The sequence below is a fragment of the Brachycentrus maculatus genome, unplaced genomic scaffold, assembly GCF_059751285.1.
Source record: "Brachycentrus maculatus isolate JH-2025_06_01 unplaced genomic scaffold, ASM5975128v1 h1tg000531l, whole genome shotgun sequence".
In the NCBI taxonomy this organism is placed as follows: domain Eukaryota; kingdom Metazoa; phylum Arthropoda; class Insecta; order Trichoptera; family Brachycentridae; genus Brachycentrus; species Brachycentrus maculatus.
This window is the reverse complement of record NW_028281277.1, coordinates 371,352-393,457: the sequence shown is the minus strand read 5'-3', so window position 1 is coordinate 393,457 and position 22,106 is coordinate 371,352. Positions and strand designations below refer to the sequence as shown.

General features: G+C 41.1%; 1 protein-coding gene across 2 annotated transcripts in view; it reads left to right on the top strand.

The window, feature by feature from the left end:
- poe (E3 ubiquitin-protein ligase-like protein poe) overlaps window positions 1-22,106 on the top strand; it is a 117,039-nt gene that overhangs the window by 6,000 nt on the left and 88,933 nt on the right. For both annotated transcript variants that reach the window (XM_088272907.1, XM_088272906.1), the window contains exons 5-20: window positions 938-1,200; window positions 2,136-2,305; window positions 3,623-3,758; window positions 4,286-4,408; window positions 5,185-5,339; window positions 7,035-7,242; window positions 7,961-8,117; window positions 9,310-9,473; window positions 10,517-10,664; window positions 12,753-12,940; window positions 13,954-14,110; window positions 15,909-16,012; window positions 17,111-17,254; window positions 18,006-18,206; window positions 20,411-20,595; window positions 21,912-22,071. In XM_088272907.1, coding sequence (XP_088129033.1) covers window positions 938-1,200; window positions 2,136-2,305; window positions 3,623-3,758; window positions 4,286-4,408; window positions 5,185-5,339; window positions 7,035-7,242; window positions 7,961-8,117; window positions 9,310-9,473; window positions 10,517-10,664; window positions 12,753-12,940; window positions 13,954-14,110; window positions 15,909-16,012; window positions 17,111-17,254; window positions 18,006-18,206; window positions 20,411-20,595; window positions 21,912-22,071 — 2,663 coding nt within the window. The remainder of the gene's footprint in view (window positions 1-937; window positions 1,201-2,135; window positions 2,306-3,622; window positions 3,759-4,285; window positions 4,409-5,184; window positions 5,340-7,034; window positions 7,243-7,960; window positions 8,118-9,309; window positions 9,474-10,516; window positions 10,665-12,752; window positions 12,941-13,953; window positions 14,111-15,908; window positions 16,013-17,110; window positions 17,255-18,005; window positions 18,207-20,410; window positions 20,596-21,911; window positions 22,072-22,106) is intronic.

Sequence of the window (22,106 nt, the reverse complement as noted above, 5' to 3'; positions counted from 1 at the left end):
ACAGTCTATAAAGACAATAAGTTGGGATGGAGCTTGCAAGAATAAGATTGCAACAAGAAAGTTTTATCATTATTTTTTTTACATTCAAATTTGTACAAAGCTTAAATACTAAATAGTTTTCTTTGCGGTGGAGACTGACTGGAGCATTTCGTCGTAACATAACACAACGTCGTAACGCTCGCGGCGAGCATCAGCGAGCATCCGAAACTATGGACGGGGCGCTCGGTTCGATGTACCGACTGCCTGAATGCTCGCATCGTAACGTGTTACGTTACGACGAAATGCTCCGGTCAGTCTCCACCTTTAGATGTCCGCCCGTAGAAAGAAACACGTGCGACTTGCGCGTATGGTGTGGTAAAAATGTATCCATTTTTAATTTTTATTTAGTAAATACCACTATTTCTTGATGTTTTATTGGAATCTGCTGATCGGGTCTATTTTTTACGCAATGAAAATTGGGTCTTGGAGGAATTGTTCAACCTTTTTGTATTATGTAATCTGTAGTGTTTAGTATAATGATTGTAATATAATAAAAGTTACACTGAACTTAATTGTCCTACTTTGTCTGCTTGAAATAGTGGTATTTACAGTAAAACTTCTTTTTCTTCTTCTTCTTCTTATTCTTCTTATTATAGGCCTTGCGGCCTGTTTCTAAGAGGGATTAGCCTCCTGCGACGTCGATTCCCAGATATCGACCCATCTCTTTGGTGGTCTGCCCGGGAGTCGTCTACCATGGGGTTGGCCGTACAGTGCGATGTGGGGGAGTCTGGATAGTTCCATTCTCCTCACATTCGCATACCATTGTCTCCTTCGTTGCCTTCCCCACCTAACGACATCTTCGATCTCGCATATTTCCCTGATCCTGGCATTTCTGATTCTATCTCGAAGACTCTTACTCTTCAATTAAAACAAATTGAAAAACTTTTTTGTGTTGAAGCGCCCGACGCGGGCAAGTCCGGGCAGCTGTCGGGGCAGGCGAGCGAGCGGCGCCGCACGGACGGGCTGGCGGAGGTGTTCACGGGCCCGCTGCGCTCCTCGCTCGGGCCCCCGCTGGGCGCGCCCGCTAACGCCACCGTGCACGTGTCCGCACACCCGCCCGCGCCCGCGCCGACACCCGCGCCCGCCGCCGAGCCCGGCGCAGAGCCCGCGCCCGACGCGACTGCCGATACGCCCGCGCCCCAGCCTTCCATGGACACCAAGGTGAGGGGGGAGAGCTCATTCATCTGTTACCCCAATTATATAATACTTTAATTCAAAATATAAATCGACAAGACATCTCGATGAGTGGTTATATACTGATATTATTACGTAAAAATGACTAACCACGTTTTTGAACAAAGAGCAATAGCACTTAAAGCAAATGCTTTAAATATTTTCAGTAATTGATTCCGCACCTACTAATACTGACCCTTATCCGCACGCAATGGTGCATAGGGTACTGCATTAAATTGATGCAATGTTCACTTGACTGATTATTATATGAATGCAAGGTGATCGGTCCTGCGCTTCAGGTTCAGGTCCAGGGTTATATTGAATAAATATTAGAGTGAAAAAACACTTTATTTTACCCCCCCCCCCTGATAAGAATTAAAAAAATAAAATACAGGGATTTGATAATTGTGTACATATAGTTGAGGGCTTAACGGAGATTGGTATATAATATCCATATAAAAACATTGGATAATTCCTTCTTTTCTGCCTTTGTAAAAAGGCCGGCGCAGAAGGTAAATATACCCTTCCCGTCCTTAAGCATCAATCCTTCCCCAATCGACTGTGTGGGTAGAAATATCTCTCCCGTCTGAAGCTTGTTAAGTGTAATTAGTTGCAATGTAAGAATTTTTTAGTAGAGGAGCTTCTATGTTGAACAATATCACATTGGATATTGATCTGTTCCATGTGTCCGAAGGAGTCTTCCGAAGCGGGATTCTTCTACACATTTAACAAGAGTCTTCTTACATATTTTTTAATTTGTTTTTTTGAATGTATACACCTTAAATGTTAGTTTGTAATGTAAATATTAATTATTGAATAAATTGAATTGAATGATATTTAAAAAAAATATATCATTTTATAATACACATACTGTTTTGGGTATGTATTATATTTTTGAACGAAAACTAATTTTTTCCCTACAGAGGTCGATGGCAGAGGTGTGCGTGGCGTCCCTGGCGGGGCTGCGCGCTGGCGGCACGCTGCTGACGCTGTGCGGCGCGCTGCCGTGCCTGCAGCGCTACCTGCTGCGCCTGCGTGCCGCGCGCGACGCCGACTCCTGCCAGTACCAGCACCACTCTGCCGACAACACCCTGTAACCCAATCTTCTTTCCATTCATTCATTAGAGTAGACTTAGTTTATTTACTTTATGTGTGGCTCCGGCTTCTTCTTCACCCATATGGGTTGTGTTTTATGGGATTAGAGTCTTGGCGAATCCACCGCCTCCGGGGTCATCTCGTGGATATCCCCCGAAGGTCACCATTGAAATCTTTGAGCCTGCATTCCTGCTCCATGTGTCTTATGGTCTGCTCAGCTCCACACTCACAATCAGGGTTATTTATTTATTTATTTAAACTTCATGTACAGAAAATAAAAAGTACATTGGCGGGCTTATTGCTAAAAAGCAATATCTTCCAACCGACCAAAGACGGACTAGTGATATTGATCAAAACGTTTGATACCATATATAGCCGTTTGCAATCAGAGGGTAGATAGTACTTGAACATTAAAAAAACATAAATTACAAATTGACATTTAAAAAAACATAAATTAACAAAAGACGATAATAAGGAGGGCAAAGGAAGAAGGGAGTTTAGGGAAGGAGGTAGAGGGAGGAGGTTTGATGGACAGTTAGGATTCTAATGACAGATAGTAATGTCTCAGACGTTTTTAAAAGTTAATACATATTATTGTCTGATGTAATAGATTTTATCAAAAAACTAAAAAACAAAAAGATAAAAATGAAAAAAAAAAAATAACAAAAAAGTATTCTAGGATTCTAATGATAAATATTTATTGTTATTATGGTTATTGGAGTAGACCATCCGCCAATATTGTATTAATGTATCGTACTAGAGTAGAATCTCCGCCAATTCACCACCAATATTCAGAAACTCAATAAATCTATTTTATTCAATTTAATTTTTGATTTTTGGTCCCTTTAACCACCCTACCTTCGGGTTATTTTCAGTCATATTTTTTATAAACAAGCAAAAAAATCACAACGTTTGTTGTCACAAAATATTGTCAGGTATGAAACCTGACAAAAATTTGGCAGTGTATCCGGTACGCATTAAATATTTTTGGAACAGAAATCTTTATCGTGCGCATAGGTCATACGGGTTAGCGCGGAATGGTGAAGAAAAACCGCGCGTATCACGTACGTTCGTATGTGTAGGGCGGTTTATATGTATATCAAGCTTTTGCCTTACTTATAGCTGTTTAAATGCCAAATATGAATTAAAATCATAGGTGTCTTTTTCGAATATGAAAATGTTGACGATTTAAATACCATTTTTGGAATAAAGAGTTTAATTTATTTTTATACAATGTGGTCCTTTGGCGTATAACCAGCGATATGTATGTGCCATTTTTTCTGCAGCGTTTTAACCAGTTGTTTGGTGATTTTAGTGTGGGATTTCTGGTGAACGAGGTGTCCATTTGCGAAATAGCCTTGTCCCTGCCGTGCCTGGAGCCGCTCACCTCCTCGCGCATCACCCTGCTCTGTGACATCAGCGCCGCTTGGCTCCTGTGCGCCACTACACAAGTAATAATATATATATTTTTTAAATTGTTTCAAACAAGATGGCGCCATGGCTCACATAGTATAGATTCCCATTCATTTCTTGCGGGAACACTTTCCCGAATGGCTCATCTTTCTTAGAGGCGATCTTCAGTGGCCAGTGCTATCGCTAAATTTAGCTCCGTGGCTATTTCCTGTGAGGCTACCTTAAAACATTGGTTTTCACGAATCGTCTAAATACCCTTCGTAAACTCAAAGGTAATATTTATGCTGCTATTGCCTTAAAGTGGACAGACATGTCAAAATTCAATTATCTCAGCGTATTGACGAGGACGGTGGCCGCCTTTGAGATATCGTTTTTAAAACCCAATGAATCGAAACTTTAAATGTGCCGCTGTATATATATAATAAAAATAATTAAATCCATACTTACAATACTTTTTGTGTCATGATTTTTTTTTAAATAAGTTACCACGCCCCACCCTGTACTTTGAAATATTAACTTACTTAAGCCATAAATGAATAGTAAAATGGTTTATTTTTCTCTCCAGGCGTCCATTCATCCCAAAGACGAGGAAGCGGAAACTTTAGCCACCGCCTTGGTGGAAGGAGCTCTGGGACTTTTCAATTCCGTTGGAGAAATACTGAAGAACTCCACGAGAGCTGGTGGCTACGTAAGTTTCTTATAACTATCTGTTTACCGAGGCGCAATAGTCCAACAATATCTGCTTCTTTGGCCATTTTCTTAACTCTTTTGAACACCCAATAGTGCCAACTAACTAACCTCGTGTAGTAAGAATCAAGTGGCAATGGGCGGGACATGTTGCAAGACAGGACCCACATGGATCCCTAAAATTTTGAGATGGAGACCTTGGGAGAGTAAAAGAGGCGTCGGAAGACCTCATAAAAGATGGTCTTTCAACATCGCTGTGGGGGGTAGAAATTGGCTGCAAGCAGCAACAGACTGAAAAAAAATGGAAGGATACGGATGTGCTCATATCCAGCAGTGGAAGACAGAAGGCTAAAGAAGAAGAACTAACCCTAATGGTATATATCGATAATATATATCTCAGTCTTCCATTCTTTACTTATTTTACCTTAGGAACATCTAAAGGTGGAGACTGACCGGAGCATTTCGTCGTAACATCGCTCGCGGCGAGCATCCGAAACTATGGATGGAGCGCTCGGCTCGCTGTACTGACTATACGAATGTTCGCATGACTCCGGTCAGTCTCCACCCTAACATACATCATTCTGTCACACATTCGTCTGAGTAATCATATTTCCTTTGTATTCAATCTACTTTCACCCTTCTTTTCCCAACTCTAACACATTAGAATTGGTATCAGGACTATTGTGAATGTAAGATATTGAAAATTACAAACCGTATGTCTCTCGGGGCTACCCTTTGTTGCCAATCATTCAACGGGTGAGTCTCTTTGGTGTTTAGGTTTATCAGAACCACCTGATGATGGGCACGTGGGTGCTGCTGAGCGGGCTGCAGCAGAGCCTCACAGGCCCGCAGCCCTCCGCGCCGCCCGCTGCCCCCGCCCCGGGCAAGAGCCCCGCCAAGAGCAGCGCACGCCCGTACAACTACGCCAGACTGTAAGTGCTCTCACAGTATTACTGTCATATGTTTGGACTTTTAGTGAAAGGTCCTAACCAAATCCTCTACCCAATATCCAACCTGTTTTATTATTTTATTTTTAGTTAAGAGAAATATTTGTGTTTTTATTATTTATAAAAATACTTCAATTTCATACTTTTTCTGTGAGCCTAAGCGGCTCATTATTAGAAATAGGTATCAAATTTTGATAGAGTGGGTTCGAACTGAAAAACTCCGACTCAAGAGTCCGTGACACTAACCATGGGACCACACATGTCATGTTTGCGTTGGTAATTTACTAAACAATTACTTTTTTTAATAAATTTTTTAAATGGACTAACCTGCAAAGCGCCTACTTTTAAAGGCTTGTCTGCAGGTTGGATAGTAAGGATAGGGGAAGGTAAATGTGAAAAATGCATTACAAACACCCAGACCAATTGAAAATAAATCTTTCTTGAATTTATTTCGTATTTGGCGGTAATCTAACCCGCGACGCCAGTTTCGCAGTTGTCGAGCATCTACCCAACTACGCCACGCATGCCAGTATTCAGTGTTCCTGTCATATGTTTGAAATTTTAGATTTTAACTTAAGTTTCACTCGGTAAATGCCACTATTTATTAAAATCCATTGTGACACGTGTTTCGATGCATTACGCATCATTTTGGTGTTTGAAAATGATGGTCACAATACATGTTAAGAAATAATGGTATTTTCCAAGTGAATCTTAAATTCGAAATTGATAGATATTACCACAAATTAATCAAATAGTGATTTCTACAGATCAGATCAAAAAATCAAACAATATTTTAAAACATGAAATATTTATTAAAAAATTAACATTATCCGCCAACAATTGATTTAAATTTACTAAATTATTTATGAGGTTTGAGGGTTTCGAAGACGGTTTTGCAAATTGGACCGGAATGGCAAAGGAGGTGTCATTTCGCTCACTCCTTTCAAGAACGTCATAAATAAAAAATCGTCAATTTTGAGTTGTGCATGTTTTCGGAATGTCCAGAAAATGTACTATATCCCAGCAAAAGAGGCATATTTTTAACTTAATATTTATCCGCTACAGGGCAGAAAATGTTGTTTTTGCATTTTGAAGAAAAGATATTGTTTAATTATTTTTTTATAAATACTAAATATTTTTCAAATGGTGAAAAAACATCCAAGTTTTACCTAAAAAGATCTGTTGCACAGTAAAAAGTTCAATAAGTGGCTTGATATTTATTTTTAATACATTGTGTTATATTTTTAAACTTTAAAAAGTTCTCCTGAAAAATCAAGTTTTTTGATTTATGACGTTCTTGAAAGGAGTGAGCGATTTGTTGCTGAGACCACAGAAAGATATTAACCTGTAAACCGGGCGGTCCGCTGTCCAATTACGCAACTTGTAACGGGCGCGAATACTGATTCACTCCGTGTCTTAAATTCATGTCGAGACATGTATGGATGACTAATACTTTTGTTGTTGGAACAATATACGTCCATATATATAATATAATAAACATATTTCAAGGACGTATTCATATGTCCTACCCGTACCCGATATTGTTTACGTTTGACGTATTTATGCGTCCCGCCCGGTTAACAGGTTAAACTGATTTGTCCCCGATAAAAAGATTGTACTTCTCCCTAAAGATCTCACCTTTTAGTATGTCTGTAATTGTGTGTTCATGCCGTGTTCCAGGCAGCAAGGTGTGCACGTGACGTGGGTGGCGCTGGGCAAGCGCTGCCTGGAGGGCGTGCGCGCGCTGCTGGCGGACTCGCGCCTCGAGGCGCAGGCCACGGGCGCGCAGGAGGGCAGCTCGCAGCCGCCCGCCTCCCTGGACGCGCTCGTCCCGCACACGGCCGCCCAGCGCGCCGCGCGCGTCACTGCCAGCGCCCCCCTGCATCAGGTCAGTGGGGCTACCAACATCTACTGTCTTGTGATAACGTTCAGTAGAATCCTAACTGTCCACCAAACCTCATCCCTCTACCTCCTTCCCTAAACTCCCTTTTTCCTTTGCCCTCCTTATTATCATCTTTTGTAATTTATGTTTTTTTAAATGTCAATTTGTAATTTATCTTCTTCTTCTTCATCACACTAGAATAACTCACTTAACAAACTTCTTCTTCTTCTTATTATTATTATAGGCCTGTTTTTAAGAGGGATTACCCTCCTGTGATGTCAATTCCCAGCTATCGACCCATCCCTTTGGCGGTCTGCCCGGGAGTCGTCTACCATGAGATTGGCGGTACAGTGCGATGTGGGGGAGTCCGGATGGTTCCATTCTCCTCACATGCGCATACCATTGTCTTCGTTGCCTTCCCCACCTAACGACATCTTCCATCTCCCATATTTCCCTGATCCTGGCATTTCTGATTCCATCTCGAAGACTCGACCTTGTTATGCTTCTCACTAGAATACCTGTTATGCTTCTCACTAGAATAACTCACTAAACAAACTAACATTACTGATAAAACCACACAGCTCATTGAGGTACTCTGCAGCCACATTATGTATTGGTTTATACATGAGTAGACAGAGTTCACGCTCTAGCCTTTTGGGAAAGCGTACCCAGTGCAGTTGGTGAAGTAGTGGGGCGACGTGACTGATGCGGTGATCCCTTGCAGCTGCTGGTGGTGCTGGGCGTGGTGTGCTACCGCAAGGCCACGGCCCTGAAGCGCGCCGTGGTGCAGAAGCAGCACGAGCAAGACGCCGACCACTCTGACTCCACCGTCTACTACCAGGACATGATCATGTGCTCCGAGGACTCGGAGACGGACGATGGTAACCTATTGCAACCTAGCTACAAAACAAATTGGACGTTATATTGTATTTTATATATTGAAAGTAGTACTCATGATTCAAAGTAGTATTGAAAATCTTGTCTGAAAGACTATGACGGCGCGCCACGCGGGCTTGCCAACTTGACGACCAACACACTCGCTAGTCTTAAGAATAAAAGATGTGCACAGGTATTCACACTGACAGTATTTTCAAGCCCTTATCCGCACCCCAATGGTGCATAGGGTACTGCATCATACAAACGCAGTGTTATCATGACATATTAACACACGAAGGAAAGGTGATCAGCCCTCCGCTTCAGGTACCAGTCCAGCGTTATATGGAATAAATATTAGAGTGAAAAAATCACTAATATTTATTTGACCCCCCTGGGAATCGAACCCGGGACCTCCAGAACGGTAGCTGAGCTGGCTGACCATTACACTATGGAGGCGGACAAAGACAGTATATGCAGTACTAATATGGATATATTTTTTTAAATTTATAAACAAATATTAAAATCTAACACTGATTTTCTGAACTAATGTTAGTTTGAAAATGCCACTACAAGTCGAAACAATTGTCGAAAATTTTATATATTTTTAATAATAAATTACAATTTAGTAAAATTAAGTGTTAAATTAGTGTGATTTTGATATTTAATAAATAAATTCAAATGGAGTTTTACAAATGAAACACCAAATCTATAAACGTTATTTTTATTATAATGATTAAAGAAAACACTTCGTTTTTTACCACTTGAGTTTTATTATAGACTACATGTTTCAGAAGTTAAACTTCCATCATTCAGGTCTGTATAATAACTAAAATATAAAATTGTTCTATAAATAAGGAGAGGGGAAAGTAAGGGGAAGGGGTTAGTCAAGGGACGGAGTTTGAAAACAAAAAAAATAAAGTTTTGTTATTTTTATTATTATTATTTGATTTTTTGAACATCCAATTTAATTTGTAAGGCATCCAATTTGTTTTTTAATTTAAGTTTTACGTAATAAATAAAAATGGATAGATTTTACCACAACGTGATTGCCGAATCAATTAATGAAAAAAGCATCCATTTTGGTTTGTAAAACACCTCTGTTTTGAATTGAAAAACCTGTAATGTGTTAACAACCTTATTTAGTTTTACTTCATATTGTAAAACCCGCTCACTCTGTTTACCGTTGTCGGTCGGCAGAAGACAGCGAGCCGCTGCTGGGGCTGTGGTTCGAGTCCACGCTGGTGGCTCCCGACGGCAACGACGTGTGCCCCTCCGGCTCCGGGGCCGGCAGCGACGGGCAGGACACGGCCCGCGCCCTCGCCGTCCCCGGACTCGTCCCCGACAAGACGGAGCCCTACTCTGTGAGTACTCACCTAATTTTGCTTTTAACACACTATCTGCGGGCGGATTTGCGTTCATAATAGAGATAAACATCTCTGAAAAGAAATGATAAAATTTAACCATATTGTATAATATCGATATGAGATCAAAAGATGACGCAAAAGTCATACGTAAAAATAACTTACACGCAATTTACGAGTTGAGTGAAAAGGTAAAATTACCCTTCCCGCCGAACACCACCAGTCGAGTGAAACGGTTAATTGCTTCTGATCTTCTAAATCTAATAAAACTTAGCTTGCGTCGGAGAGAAACTAGGCAAAAATAGGCATTTCTTGTATCTGCACACAATGCAAATTATGCCATGTTCTCTCCCATTCCGCGGCTTCACATGTCAGCCAATGCTTTTGAGCGTATAATTAAACCATATCCGCTCCGTAAGTGGAGAATATAGAGTCCACAAACTCTTTTGCATCCTCCCAAGTCAGATCCGGATCCCGAAGTTCTGACGAGAACTGCTGATGAATTGTCAGCAGTGGTCGTTCTGGGCGGCGCGAACCTGATGCCTTGTAAAAGAGGCAAGCTTGATGGCGGCTCTCAGGAGGCATGCGGAGTACATGGCCAAGCCAACTGAATCGCCTTTTCTTGACGACAGTTGTGACCAAGATTTGCTGCGTCCTACGCCTTATCTCTTCATAACTCACAAAGTCAAACCACCGCACGCCTAAAATTCTCCGCAGACACCTATTCTCAAAGCTTAGTACACGGCTGCTCTGGGCCCTTGTAAGGTGCCATGTTTCACAGCCGTATAAGAGAACAGGAGCTATCAGGCATTGTATAGGCGGCATTTGGTCTTCACCGAGCATAAATCCGATCTCCAGACAGCCTTCATACTGTTAAATGCGGACCCTGAAAGTATAGATTCATTTAATGTATCGTTATCGACTTTGACTCAGCATTTCTTCTCCATGTTATAACGGATAAATAAACTTTGCTTTTCACCCTCTCTCGCTGATAGTGATGATTTTTACTAGTGTATTCTTAAAAGCGGCCATTTTGTCTCCAGTACATAAGCCTGGCCACCGAGGTGTTCCTGCTGCTGAACAACGAGGTGCTGGCCGTGGGCGGCGGCGGCGGGCTGCAGGACGCGCAGGTGGCGCTGCTGGCCGCGCTGCTCCGGGACCTCGACCGGGAGACGGCCCGCACCGACATAGGTGAGCTCCCTCCTGCGCTCCCAATACACCGTGAGGCATGACAGGCGCTGTGGCATAGTTGGGAAGACGCTCGACTGAGAAACTGGCGTCGCGGGTTCGATTCCCGCCAATTGCAAAATGAATTCAAGAAAGATTTATTTTCAATTGGTCTGGGTGTTTGTGATGTGTTTTTAACATTTACCTTCCCTATCCTTACTATCCTACCAGCAGACAAGCATCTAAAGTAGAAGCTTTGCGGGTTATTCCTTTTAAAAAAAATAATAATAAAAATGCACGCGGCTGATTTGTCTGGAATGTGCACAGCTCTGGCGAATGCTCCGGAGGTGTACCACGCATTGAGTTAAACAATTACTCAAAAATTATCATTTGAGTTGACTATCGTCGATTATCACTTCTATGTTTTCACTTCACTTCAAAGTCCTTTTTTAATTCAAGTTTTACACGGTAAATAGCACTATCTCTTTTAATCCAGAGCACAGACCAGAAACAAAACTTAATTTAAAATTCCTAAAATGCACACAAAATTAATTTTTAAATTGAGCCTGCGGTGTGTGCAATGTAATGCTTAATGAAATACACATCAATAATGTTTCTTTTAATACGTTTAAGACAAATATTGTTGATGTCTATTTGACCAGTTGATAAAGAAAATTTCTATTATTTGATAAAAACATTTAATGTAAGTTTATTATATAGTTATACTTTTATGTATACGACAGTTTATTTTTAATTTTAGATTACTCAAGTGAAAACCTGTAAATGGAATTAATATTTTTTAAATTTTATTATATTATGTTATTTTTATATATATATGTATTCTTTTGGTTTTCCAATAAATAAAAATAAATAAATAAAATCCATTGTGGCCGTACGGTGTTTGAAAATGCGTTCTGCATCATTTTCAAACACCGTACGGCCAAATAGCTTTTGAGAAATAGTGGTATTTACCAAGTAAAATTTTAATTAAAAATTGATTGATATTAAATGATGCAGAACGCATCAAAACTCTTGCCGCAATAGTTTTTGAGAAATAGTGGTATTTACCAAGTAAAATTTTAATTAAAAATGGATTGATATTACCCTCATAAAGTTCCTGCTGAATCAATAAATGAAGAAGAAAAAAAATTAATGGCATTTTTTTGCCTACATCCAAATTGTAAGTACTCACTTATGCTATTTGTCATTTAACCTAAGAAGAACCTTAACCTCAAAATGCGATACCGCAGACGGATTTGTGGCAAAATAAAAATAATCGGCAAAATAAAAATAATCGACAAAATTAATGTAAAAATTTATGAGGCGAATGTTAGTGGGAAAAGAAGCAGAGGAAGACCGAGAAAAACATGGCACGATCAGGTATGCCAAATACTTGAAAGTGGTCAGGTTAGGAGTCATAACAATCGGCGGGTATGTATGAGGAGATGCATGAACGTGGAACAGGCCAAGAATGTTTGCAAGGACAGAAGCAGAGGAAGACCGAGAAAAACATGGCACGATCAGGTATGCCAAATACTTGAAAGTGGTCAGGTTAGGAGTCATAACAATTGGCGGGTATGTATGAGGAGATGCATGAACGTGGAAGAGGCGAAGAATGTTTGCAAGGACAGAGTGGTGTGGCGCTCTATTCTCTCTGCCTACCCATGCGGAGAAGCGGCGTGATGGTTAGTTAGTTAGTTAGTTAGTATCATATTATTTTTTGACATTTCTTAAAAAATGAAGAAGAATATGGAAGTCTGGGCATTTACGGCGCTGACGACTGTCATAGGCTTTATTAAGTGATCACTTTACACATGTGTAACCGAGTAAGTGATCACTTTACACACGTATAACCGAGTAAGTGATCACTTTACACACATGTAACCGAGTAAGTGATCACTTTACACACGTGTAGGTGTATCGGTTTGGTATGTGGAACTAATCAGTTAGGACAGAACTGTAAAAAAAATATATCTGGCAGATGTAATTGAAATATCTATGTGGAAGAGGTGAACAATATTTACAATGACAGTGGTGAGTCGATCTATTCTCTCTGCCCGCCCTTACGGTGAGCTGCATGACGGTTGGTTTGAATGTGATGGTTTGTTCCAGGCACGATCTCCATGTGCTTTGGGCCGCGCCTGGGCACGCTGTACGCGGAGTTCAGCTCGGCGCTGGTGCGCTACCTGCACGCGCTGACAGGCAGCGCGCAGCACGCGGGCCTGCGCCAGGCGCTGCTGGAGCAGCTGGGGGCCGCGCCGCCCCCGCCCGGGGAGCAGGCCGGCCTGGTGCCCCTGCAGGTGAGCCCCTCTGACTGACGAGTTAGCAATAACAACACCAAATACTGAATCACCACTTGATGGTTTTCCACGTCCATAGTGTGATGGTCAGCATGCTCGGATACCTTACTGGAGGTCCCCGGTTCGATTCCCAGGGGGCGGTCAAATAAATAAATGTGATTTTTTTCACTCACAACAGGATAATATTTGTTCAATATTATCCTGGACTGGTACCTGAAGCGGAGGGCTGATCGCCCATCCTTCGTGTGTTAATGATCAAGATAACACCGCATGTATATGATGCAGTGCCCTATGCACCATCCGGTGTGGATAAGAGTTTAAAAAAATACTAAATATTGATTGATGATGGAGTATAAGAACATCCATGTTTTCGACAGATGTCGGTCATTTTAACCCTTTGACTGATGGTTTGAATGAACATTTTATTTGGAAGAGGGCAGGTTTTATTTTCCAATAATGAAATAATGCATTATCGTAAAGGACTGACCGGAGCATCTCGTTGTAACATAACGTCGTAACATCGCTCGCGGCGAGCATCAGCGAGCATCCAAAACTATGGATGGAGCGCTCGGCTCGCTGTACTGACTGCCTGAATGCTCGCATCGTAACGTGTTACATTATGACGAAATGCTCCGGTCAGTCTCCACCTTAAGGCATCAAATTACAGTATTTTCCAGATTTTATGATTTTTTTTAATGTTTTTATTGAATGTTCAAAGTATTTCAACTACTTTTAAAACTGATCTTAGATACGCCGATATGGCATACGCGGTGGTAAATAAAATATGTATCAAGTTTTGGCAGAGTTGGTTCGAACCCATAAACTCTGACTTGGTTTCAGCGGAACTAACCATGATGGCACTAGCCAATTTTTTTTAAAAATTATTATTAGTTATCATTCCGGATTGTAATCAAACCCTGGACTCTTAGCGCTTAAATCATTATACTATGGAGACAACCCATTTTGCCATTCTTAAATTTCCTATTGCAATTATAATTTGTCTGCACGGGCAGATTGGTTGCCGCGCCGTGAAGCTGATGGGCGCAGTCATCCTGGGCAAGGCGGTGGCGGAGCGGGAGGCCACCATCCTGGCCCTGTGGAGCAAGGTGGTGCACACGCTGGTGGAGTGCGCGCTGCAGGCGCTGCCCTCGCAGGACCACGAGTACGAAGGTGGGTGGCGGACCCCTGATCAACCTACCTTGGCAGTTCTTCGGTCTTCTCCTTATTGGGGCAATCGTCATGCCAATTTGTCTGTACCCACTCAGACAAGCCTCTAAAGATGGGGACTGACTGAAGTCACATATCACATGTCACTGACAGATGCTAGCATTCGTATAGTCAGTACAGCGTTCCAAGTGTTCCATCGAATGCTCGCCGCGAATGTTACATTACAACAAAATGTGGAGGTCAGTCCCCACCTTAAAAGTAGAGACTTTAGGGGTAATCCCTTTAAATCTTTGATAAGTTTTAAAGAAGAGTTTGTTTGGAAAAAGGGAATGTTCTTTATTTCAAATACACGATATTAACCTCTAAGCTGCTCGATTTTGAGTGTCAAACTTTCCGTCCCGTGCTGGATTATTTTACATTACAATATTTTTGACAAAAAAGCATATTTTTGCCTATTTTTTGTAGTGAAACTTTCGGATATCCATCATAGATGTTCACAGTACACGATGCACTTTACTTATTATGTTTTTATGGTGTATTTACACAAAAATATTATCATTTACGGACTCGCGGCCTAAAGTATGGCGGCTGTATAGAAGACGCGGCTGTCGTATCTGCGGAGCACGAGCCGACCGGAAGTATTCGCGATAAAGTTGACACTAAATTAAAATAATTTTGATATTTTATGGCAATAAATCAAAGAGAACTAATTCATCCATGCCTCGAACCAAATTTAAGTGCAAAAAATTTTGATATAAGTACGTAAAGTTGAAAAACGACTATGCATGCGATCCGCAGTCAACGGTACTTCTATAAAAAACGACAATAGATGCGATCCGCAGCTTACGGGTTAAGATATATCTTCGAAACATACAAAATAATATTGACATTCGGCGACAGAATCCACTACAGTTCATACATATTGAGCCACTCTGCGAGAAAAGATTCAACTATCTAATTAAATATTACAATGAGCAATTTGCCAGTGTCTGCAAAGGTTCATTTTTTTTACCCGTGTGGTGCGTGCTTCGTTCAGCCATGATAAAACTATAGACGGCCGTGCAATTGTGAACAGCATAACGTCACCACGCCTTAAAAAGTAGTGACGACGCAAGGTAGATCCTCTTTCGTCCCGAGCCACCGGAGCGACCTTCAGTTGCCCATTTACCGCTTATAAAATTTGTAACTTTAATAATTTGTGTAAATATGAACCTAGAGTAGAATCTATTATCTTAAGTTATTTTTAAGCATAATCTTTTGTGAAAATAAATGTGAATCATTCAATTAAGTTCATCCATTTAATATAAAATGCAACTTCTGTGGAAATGTGGATGCCCGTAATCAGCGCAAAACGCACCTTTTCCCCACATCGGGTGAACACGCTTCCACACCCGTATGTGGTACGAGCAAATTGGGGAAAGGGTTAAGAAAAATTAAGAAAGATGTAGCATTGTATGATTTTCATGGGTCAGAATGAGTCCGAAGTCACTATTACTATTGGTAATGAGATCACTCATTTTGAAGAGGCAGTTTCTCGCCCACATTGTATTACACGGTCAATCCCAAAGTAGACGATTCCCTTGCAGACCACCAATGAGATGGATTGACAGCTGGGAATCCACATCGCAGGAGGCTAACCCTCTCAAAAACAGGCCACAAGGTCTACACCAAGAAGGAGTTTATCATTCTGACTTTGATATTTTGCTAGTCATTTAGCCAACAGCCTGGTATTAGATGTATTTGCAAAGTTGGTATTCCTCGTGACCTAGTACTCATCATTTTACTTTGCTCGCTGGCGCAGATATCAACGTGGAGCACGCCCAGCTGCTGGTGTACCTCTTCCACTCTCTGAACCTGATGCAGAAGAAGTCTGTCCTCCTGATGACGGCCAACGCAATCATCAAGGTAAGCCAACTGATCCATTGTAATTGTCTTCTTCTTCTTCTTCTCTTCTTTTTGTAGATCCTAGGGATCTGTTTGTGCCTCCGCATGTCGCTCTTGGGATGTTGACTCCCAGCTGTGTTTCCATCTTTTCGGAGGTCTGCCTGGGAGTCTATGTACTTCAGGGTTGCCTTGAAGGGCGATACGTGGAAGTCTGTCTTTGAAATTGAATAATGCTTTATTTAGTGAATTGTTAACACATTTCGGACAGGTATTTTTTAACGTTTGCGAACCGCTGGCGACGGGATTTGATAATTGTGTTCATAAAGTTTATACGTTAACAAAGAGATTGGTACACAATATTCATATAAAATCATTAAATAATTCCTTCTTTTCTGAAATGAAGCCGGCGCAGAAGGTAAAAATCCTTCCCGTCCTTAACCCTCTCCACTCTGACCATTTTTTCTCATAACTGGTCAGCTACTCTGATCAAAAAAATGCGACGTTTTTCTACCATTAAAATAAATATTTTGGTTCCCTCATTTTGGGACACTCTGTCTGGCAATTCGTATGACCATGTAATTAAGATTAACTGTATTTATCTGAAATATTTTTTGGTAGAATATACTCGGGTGATAGAGAAATCAGTGATTAAAGTTATACCTGCGCCGGGCCAGACATTGTGGCCCACGGAGCAGCCTACTAGAATCATACGGGCCAGAATGTCTGGCCTACAGAGTGGTAAGAGTTAAAGGTGGGGACTGACCGGAGCATTTCGTCATAACGTCGCTCGCGGCGTCCCGACTATGGATGGAGCACTCGGCTCGCAGTACTGACTATACGAATGCTCGCATACGAAATAGCTCCGGTCAGTCTCCACCATAAGCATCAATCAACCAAACGGGTAGAAATAAAATAATTTAAAAAATAAGAAAATGTCCCTATCCAAACACAAAGAGCTCAGTCTCTTCTCTGGAGAGGCTCAGCGCAATTAAAATGATAACATTGTATTAAGTACAAATGTACAGAAATTGTATAAAAAATGTCATTATATTAAATAAAAAAAAATTAAAAATACCTTTCCTGTCCTTAGTGTGTTAACTGAATGTGTCTAATGTCCAGATTTGCGACACGCTGGGGATGTCGGAGCGCAAGTCGGCCTCGCAGGCGGCCCCCCACCAGCTCATGCTGACCACGCGGCTGCTGCTGCTGCTGGAGTACATCATGAAGCACCTGTACGACGCCCCGCTCTGCCTCCTCCAGCAGGTACTGCCACACGCACTCTTCGTTCAAGCGCGTTTTTATTTATTATTTTAAGAAATAAAAAGACTTTGTTTTTTGATCCACTCACATTTTTACTAACCAACTAGTTTCGGCAACAACCTGTTGCCCTCTTCAGGGTTTAATTTATGACTAAACACACATATAAAAAGAAACAGTGTACAAGTTATTGAGTTTTGATAAGGATAGGGGTGGGCGTAATGGTGTTTTAAGGAGGGGTAGGAGCAAGGAAGGGGATAACTGTGTTTAGGTTGGTTGGTTTGATTTTATGGGAAAAATATTTTTAACTAGTTGGTTAATAAAATGTGAGTGGATCGAAAAAAAAAAGTCTTTTTATTTCTCAAAATAATACATATATCAATATTATCCACAAAGTTAATGCTTTCAATATGTAAAGGATTTTTATTTGTTTACTTTCTAGTTTTTAATTTCAAAATTTTCAAATTGAAATTTTCTCTAGACTATAACGAAATATGCTATTTTTTATAAGAGAAGTAAATCCTACTTAATCAGAACAGGTATACCTTATGAGGATAGCTAAACACGCTAATCATTACACCACGGAGGCGTTTGTTTCATATTACCCTGGACTGGTGTCTGAAGCTCAGGGTTGATTACCTTCCAGCATTTAACGATCAAGATAACACCACTTCTATATGATGCAGTGACCTATGCACCGTTGGACACGGATAAGGTTTAGAAAGAATGTTTAAATATGTGTTTTTCTCGGTCTCAGGTTGAGTGGAACCTGGTGGTGGCTCCCGGCCTGGTGCCCAAGGACCCGCTGCGGCTGCCCGGCAGCACGTCCAACGTGACGCGCGTGTACTGCCACGTGCCGCACGTGGAGCAGGCGTACCGCCGCCGCGTGGCGCAGGACGCGGACGTGTCCATGCGCCCGCGCTTCTACTCGCTCACCAGCACGGACGTCAACAACCAGGTGAGGGGGCCCTCTGTCAACAAACACTGCAGTAGTTTATATTCAAACTCATAGATGGAAGCATCTGTAGCTTCTGAAACTAGTCGTAACAATATACAGTGAAACCTCTATCTACAACATTTTAAGTGTGTGCAAATACTTGTTCGCAAAATCTGGATTATCTCCAATTAATTAATCCAGGATTCGGATCTCACATACTAATATAAGAGTTTCTGCTTAATAAAAAGCTTCTTTACATCTCACCAATAGATGTCTCTAGTGAAGTTCTAGTGATTCAAGAACAAGGTTTCTAAATTGGTTCATATATATAGAACTTCCAAGAATTTGATTTGTGTGGTTGTCAATAATGGGTGGAATTGGTGAATGTTACACATGTGTAAAGTGATCACTTAAACCAGCCTATGACGGTCGTCAGCCCTGTAAATGCCCAGACTTCCATATTCTTCTTCATCTTTGATGAGATGTCAAAAATAAAACCTCTATCTATCGTTCCTCGAATAATCGTTTTCCCGGATGTGTCGGTTATTTCTTCTACCCCAAATTTATTTCATACAAAAATAGATCGCATCAATCGTTTCTATCCAACATTTTACCGCATTCATCGTTTGAATTATGCTACATATTTAATATAACTTGTCTGGTTTTTTTACATTCTTTTAAATTTTCTCAATTTTGTTACATTTGACGAAAATATTCCTAAATATGGGATACAGACTATCGAAAGCTTGTGTGATGGATACAGCAGAAGAGGTCTGAAAATCATTGGGTTCTGTTCGACTTCGTATTTTGTTGTTTTTTTTGTTTCGGCATTTAATGCCCAGACTTCCATTTTCTTCTTCATCTTTGATGAGATGTCAAAAAATAATATGAAAATAACTCCTGTAATTGGAGATAATCCAGATTTTGTGAACAAGTATTTGGACACACTCAAAATGTTGTAATGTATTTATGTTTAATAAATACATTTATTAACATCTTTTGTCCGCCTCCGTAGTGTAATGGTCAGCACGGTCGGCTACCATTCTGGAGGTCCCGGGTTCGATTCCCAGGGGGGGTCAAATAAATATAAGTGATTTTTTCACTCTAATATTTACTCAATATGGACTGGTACCTAAAGCGGAGGGCTGATCACCTTTCCTTCGCGTGTTAACGATCAAGATAACACTGTGTTTATATAATGCAGTGCCCTATGCACCATTGGGGTGCGGATAAGGGTTTGAAATGAACATCTAAAACTTGTATTCTTAAAATTTCAACCTACCAATGGTTGTGCAGATTGGGAGGACGGTATTTTTACTCGATCGTATGTCCTTGTGTATTGACTTCTTTATCTCGCATTCATTGTTTTCCCGCATTCATAGTTTATTTCACTAGGTCCCTTTGAAAACGATAGATAGAGGTTTCACTGTAAAACCCTTCTTCTTTTTCTTGGTGTAGGCCTTGTGGCTTGTTTTTAAGATGGATTAGCCTCCTGCAATGTTGATTCCCGGCTGTCAATCCATCTCTTTGGTGGTCTGCCCGGAGATGTTTATCAGGTCCGTATTGTAATCTGGAAGGAGTCCATTCTCCTCACATGCGCATACCATTGTCTCCTTCGTTGCCTTCCCCACCTAACCACATCTTCCATCTTGCATATTTCCCTTATCCTGGTGTTCAGTATTCTACTTTGTAGACTCTTGCCACATATGCTCCTAAGAGTCTTCATTTCTGACAAGAGTGTTTCGCTAAGAGTGTCCGCTCTGCATTCGATTCCATATGTCATGATGGGTCACACGCAATTTTAATATGCTTTAATTTATATTATTAAAATTAAACACTCGAATATACCACTTTAATGAGTTTTATTAATATTTACGACTAGTTTCTAAAACAACAGATGTATTCATCTTCTGGTACAAATTAAAACACAGTTTTAATTTGTACTAGAAGATGAGAACATTTGTCGTTTTCGAAACTAGTCGTAAATATTAATAAAACTCATTAAAGTGGTATATTCAAATGTTTAATTTTAATGAAATATCATGTCATTCCACAAAGTTAATGCCGAATCAATGCTTTAATTTAGCTGCCGATCTTCATGTCAGGGCTTTTCCATATAGAATCTTTCAGGCATCCTGAGATGGCTGCAGCCTTGTTTACTTGCCTAGTCACTTCACAGATTCACGTACTGTTTATAATTTGACGTACACTGTCTTGTGTGGCAGGAGACCCCCAAGCTGGACGGGCTGGCGTGCAACTTTGTGCTGGGCACGCCCGACAAGCTCAAGTACCCGCAGCTGCTGGACGCGCTGCTGGCGCTGCTCGGCTGCTGCGGCGTGTGCGACCGCTGGCCCGCGCCGCCGCTCGCCGCCACCTGCGCCGCGCACTACTGCTTCCAGACCGCCTGGAGGTGAGGACCACTACGCTTCCATCACCAACCACGTCGCCCATCCGACACACATAGGGCCTTCCATCTGTCCACAATTCTGCTGAGTTTATATCCATACTAACCAGATTAAATATCAGTCCGTCCCCGGTGGTGTAATAGTTAGCGTGTTAAGCTACCATGCTAGAGGTCCCGGGTTCGATTCTAAGAAATGGGGGGGTGGGTGAAAATAAATACTAGTAAATTTTCACTCTAATATTTATTCAATATTACCCTGGACTGGTCCCTGAAGCGGAGGGTTGATCACCTTTCCTTCATGTGTTAACGATCAAGATAACACTGCGTTTATATGATGCAGTGCCCTATGCACCATTGGGATGTGGATAAGGGTTTAAAAAAAATTATAAGAGGTCAAGGTATCATGCATCCCTTATGTCACTGACCATATTAGTTATATTGTGACCTCCCTCTGTGCCATAACTCAATCTCAAGACCTACCTGAGTCATGTAGCTCACAACAAGAGAGGGTAGGAGGCGAGAGATGGGGCGAGGGTGACGGCTAGACTTGTAGGAATTATGTATTATATTTCTGATTCTAATTATGTATTGACCTGTCTTGGTGGTAGGGAGCTTCATCTTCTCAGAATCTAGTAGTGGTTCTCCAAGGATGTGACTTCCGTTGCGAGCGAGTGCGTCACACTTATAGAGAATGTGAATGGGTGTTTTGTTATATTCCACACAAAATAAAAGGAAAAATGAAATAACCTGATATATTTAGTTCTTGTTGGGTAATATATCCAAAATTAAATAAGGTTTATTGGATTGAATTCTACATTTATTTATATATATGTCAATACGTGACGCGTTTCGTCTTATTAAGACATTATCAAACACGAGAGTGTTTGATAATGTCTTCATAAGACGAAACGCTTCACGTATTAACATATACATAAATAAATGTAGAATTCAATCCAATAAACCTTGTTTAATTTTGGATATATCGTAGTCATACAGGAGAAAGTGACCAAGTGCATTTTTTTACAAAAATGTGATCATTGACTATTTGATATATTACTAGCTTAATATTGCACTGAAAAAATCCCAAAGGATTTTAAACTCGGAAGTATAATGTATTGACTTGTTGAAAATGACTAACTGTATCGATGTTTATTTTGTTGGCCCTCCTGAACATTTTGCGTTTTGTTAGTTGGTCACTTTCTCCTGTACGACTACGATATAACCCAACAATTCAATATGGAATTCTAGCAGCTGTCTGCAGTTACAATAAATATTTAGTTGTATTTTGGTACGATGATGTATGGAGAGTGGCTTGCGAGCAGGTTGCTGATCACCATGCCGCCGTCCACGCCGCACATGAAGGAGGTGGCGGAGGGCGCCGCGCCGCTGCACTGCATCGTGTGGGCCCCGCGCGCCGCCCACCAGAAGACCTTCAGCCCCTGGCTCAAGGACGCGCTGGTCAAGCAGGGCATGTACACACAGGTAGGCATCCCACCCTTCTCTCCACACCCAATACT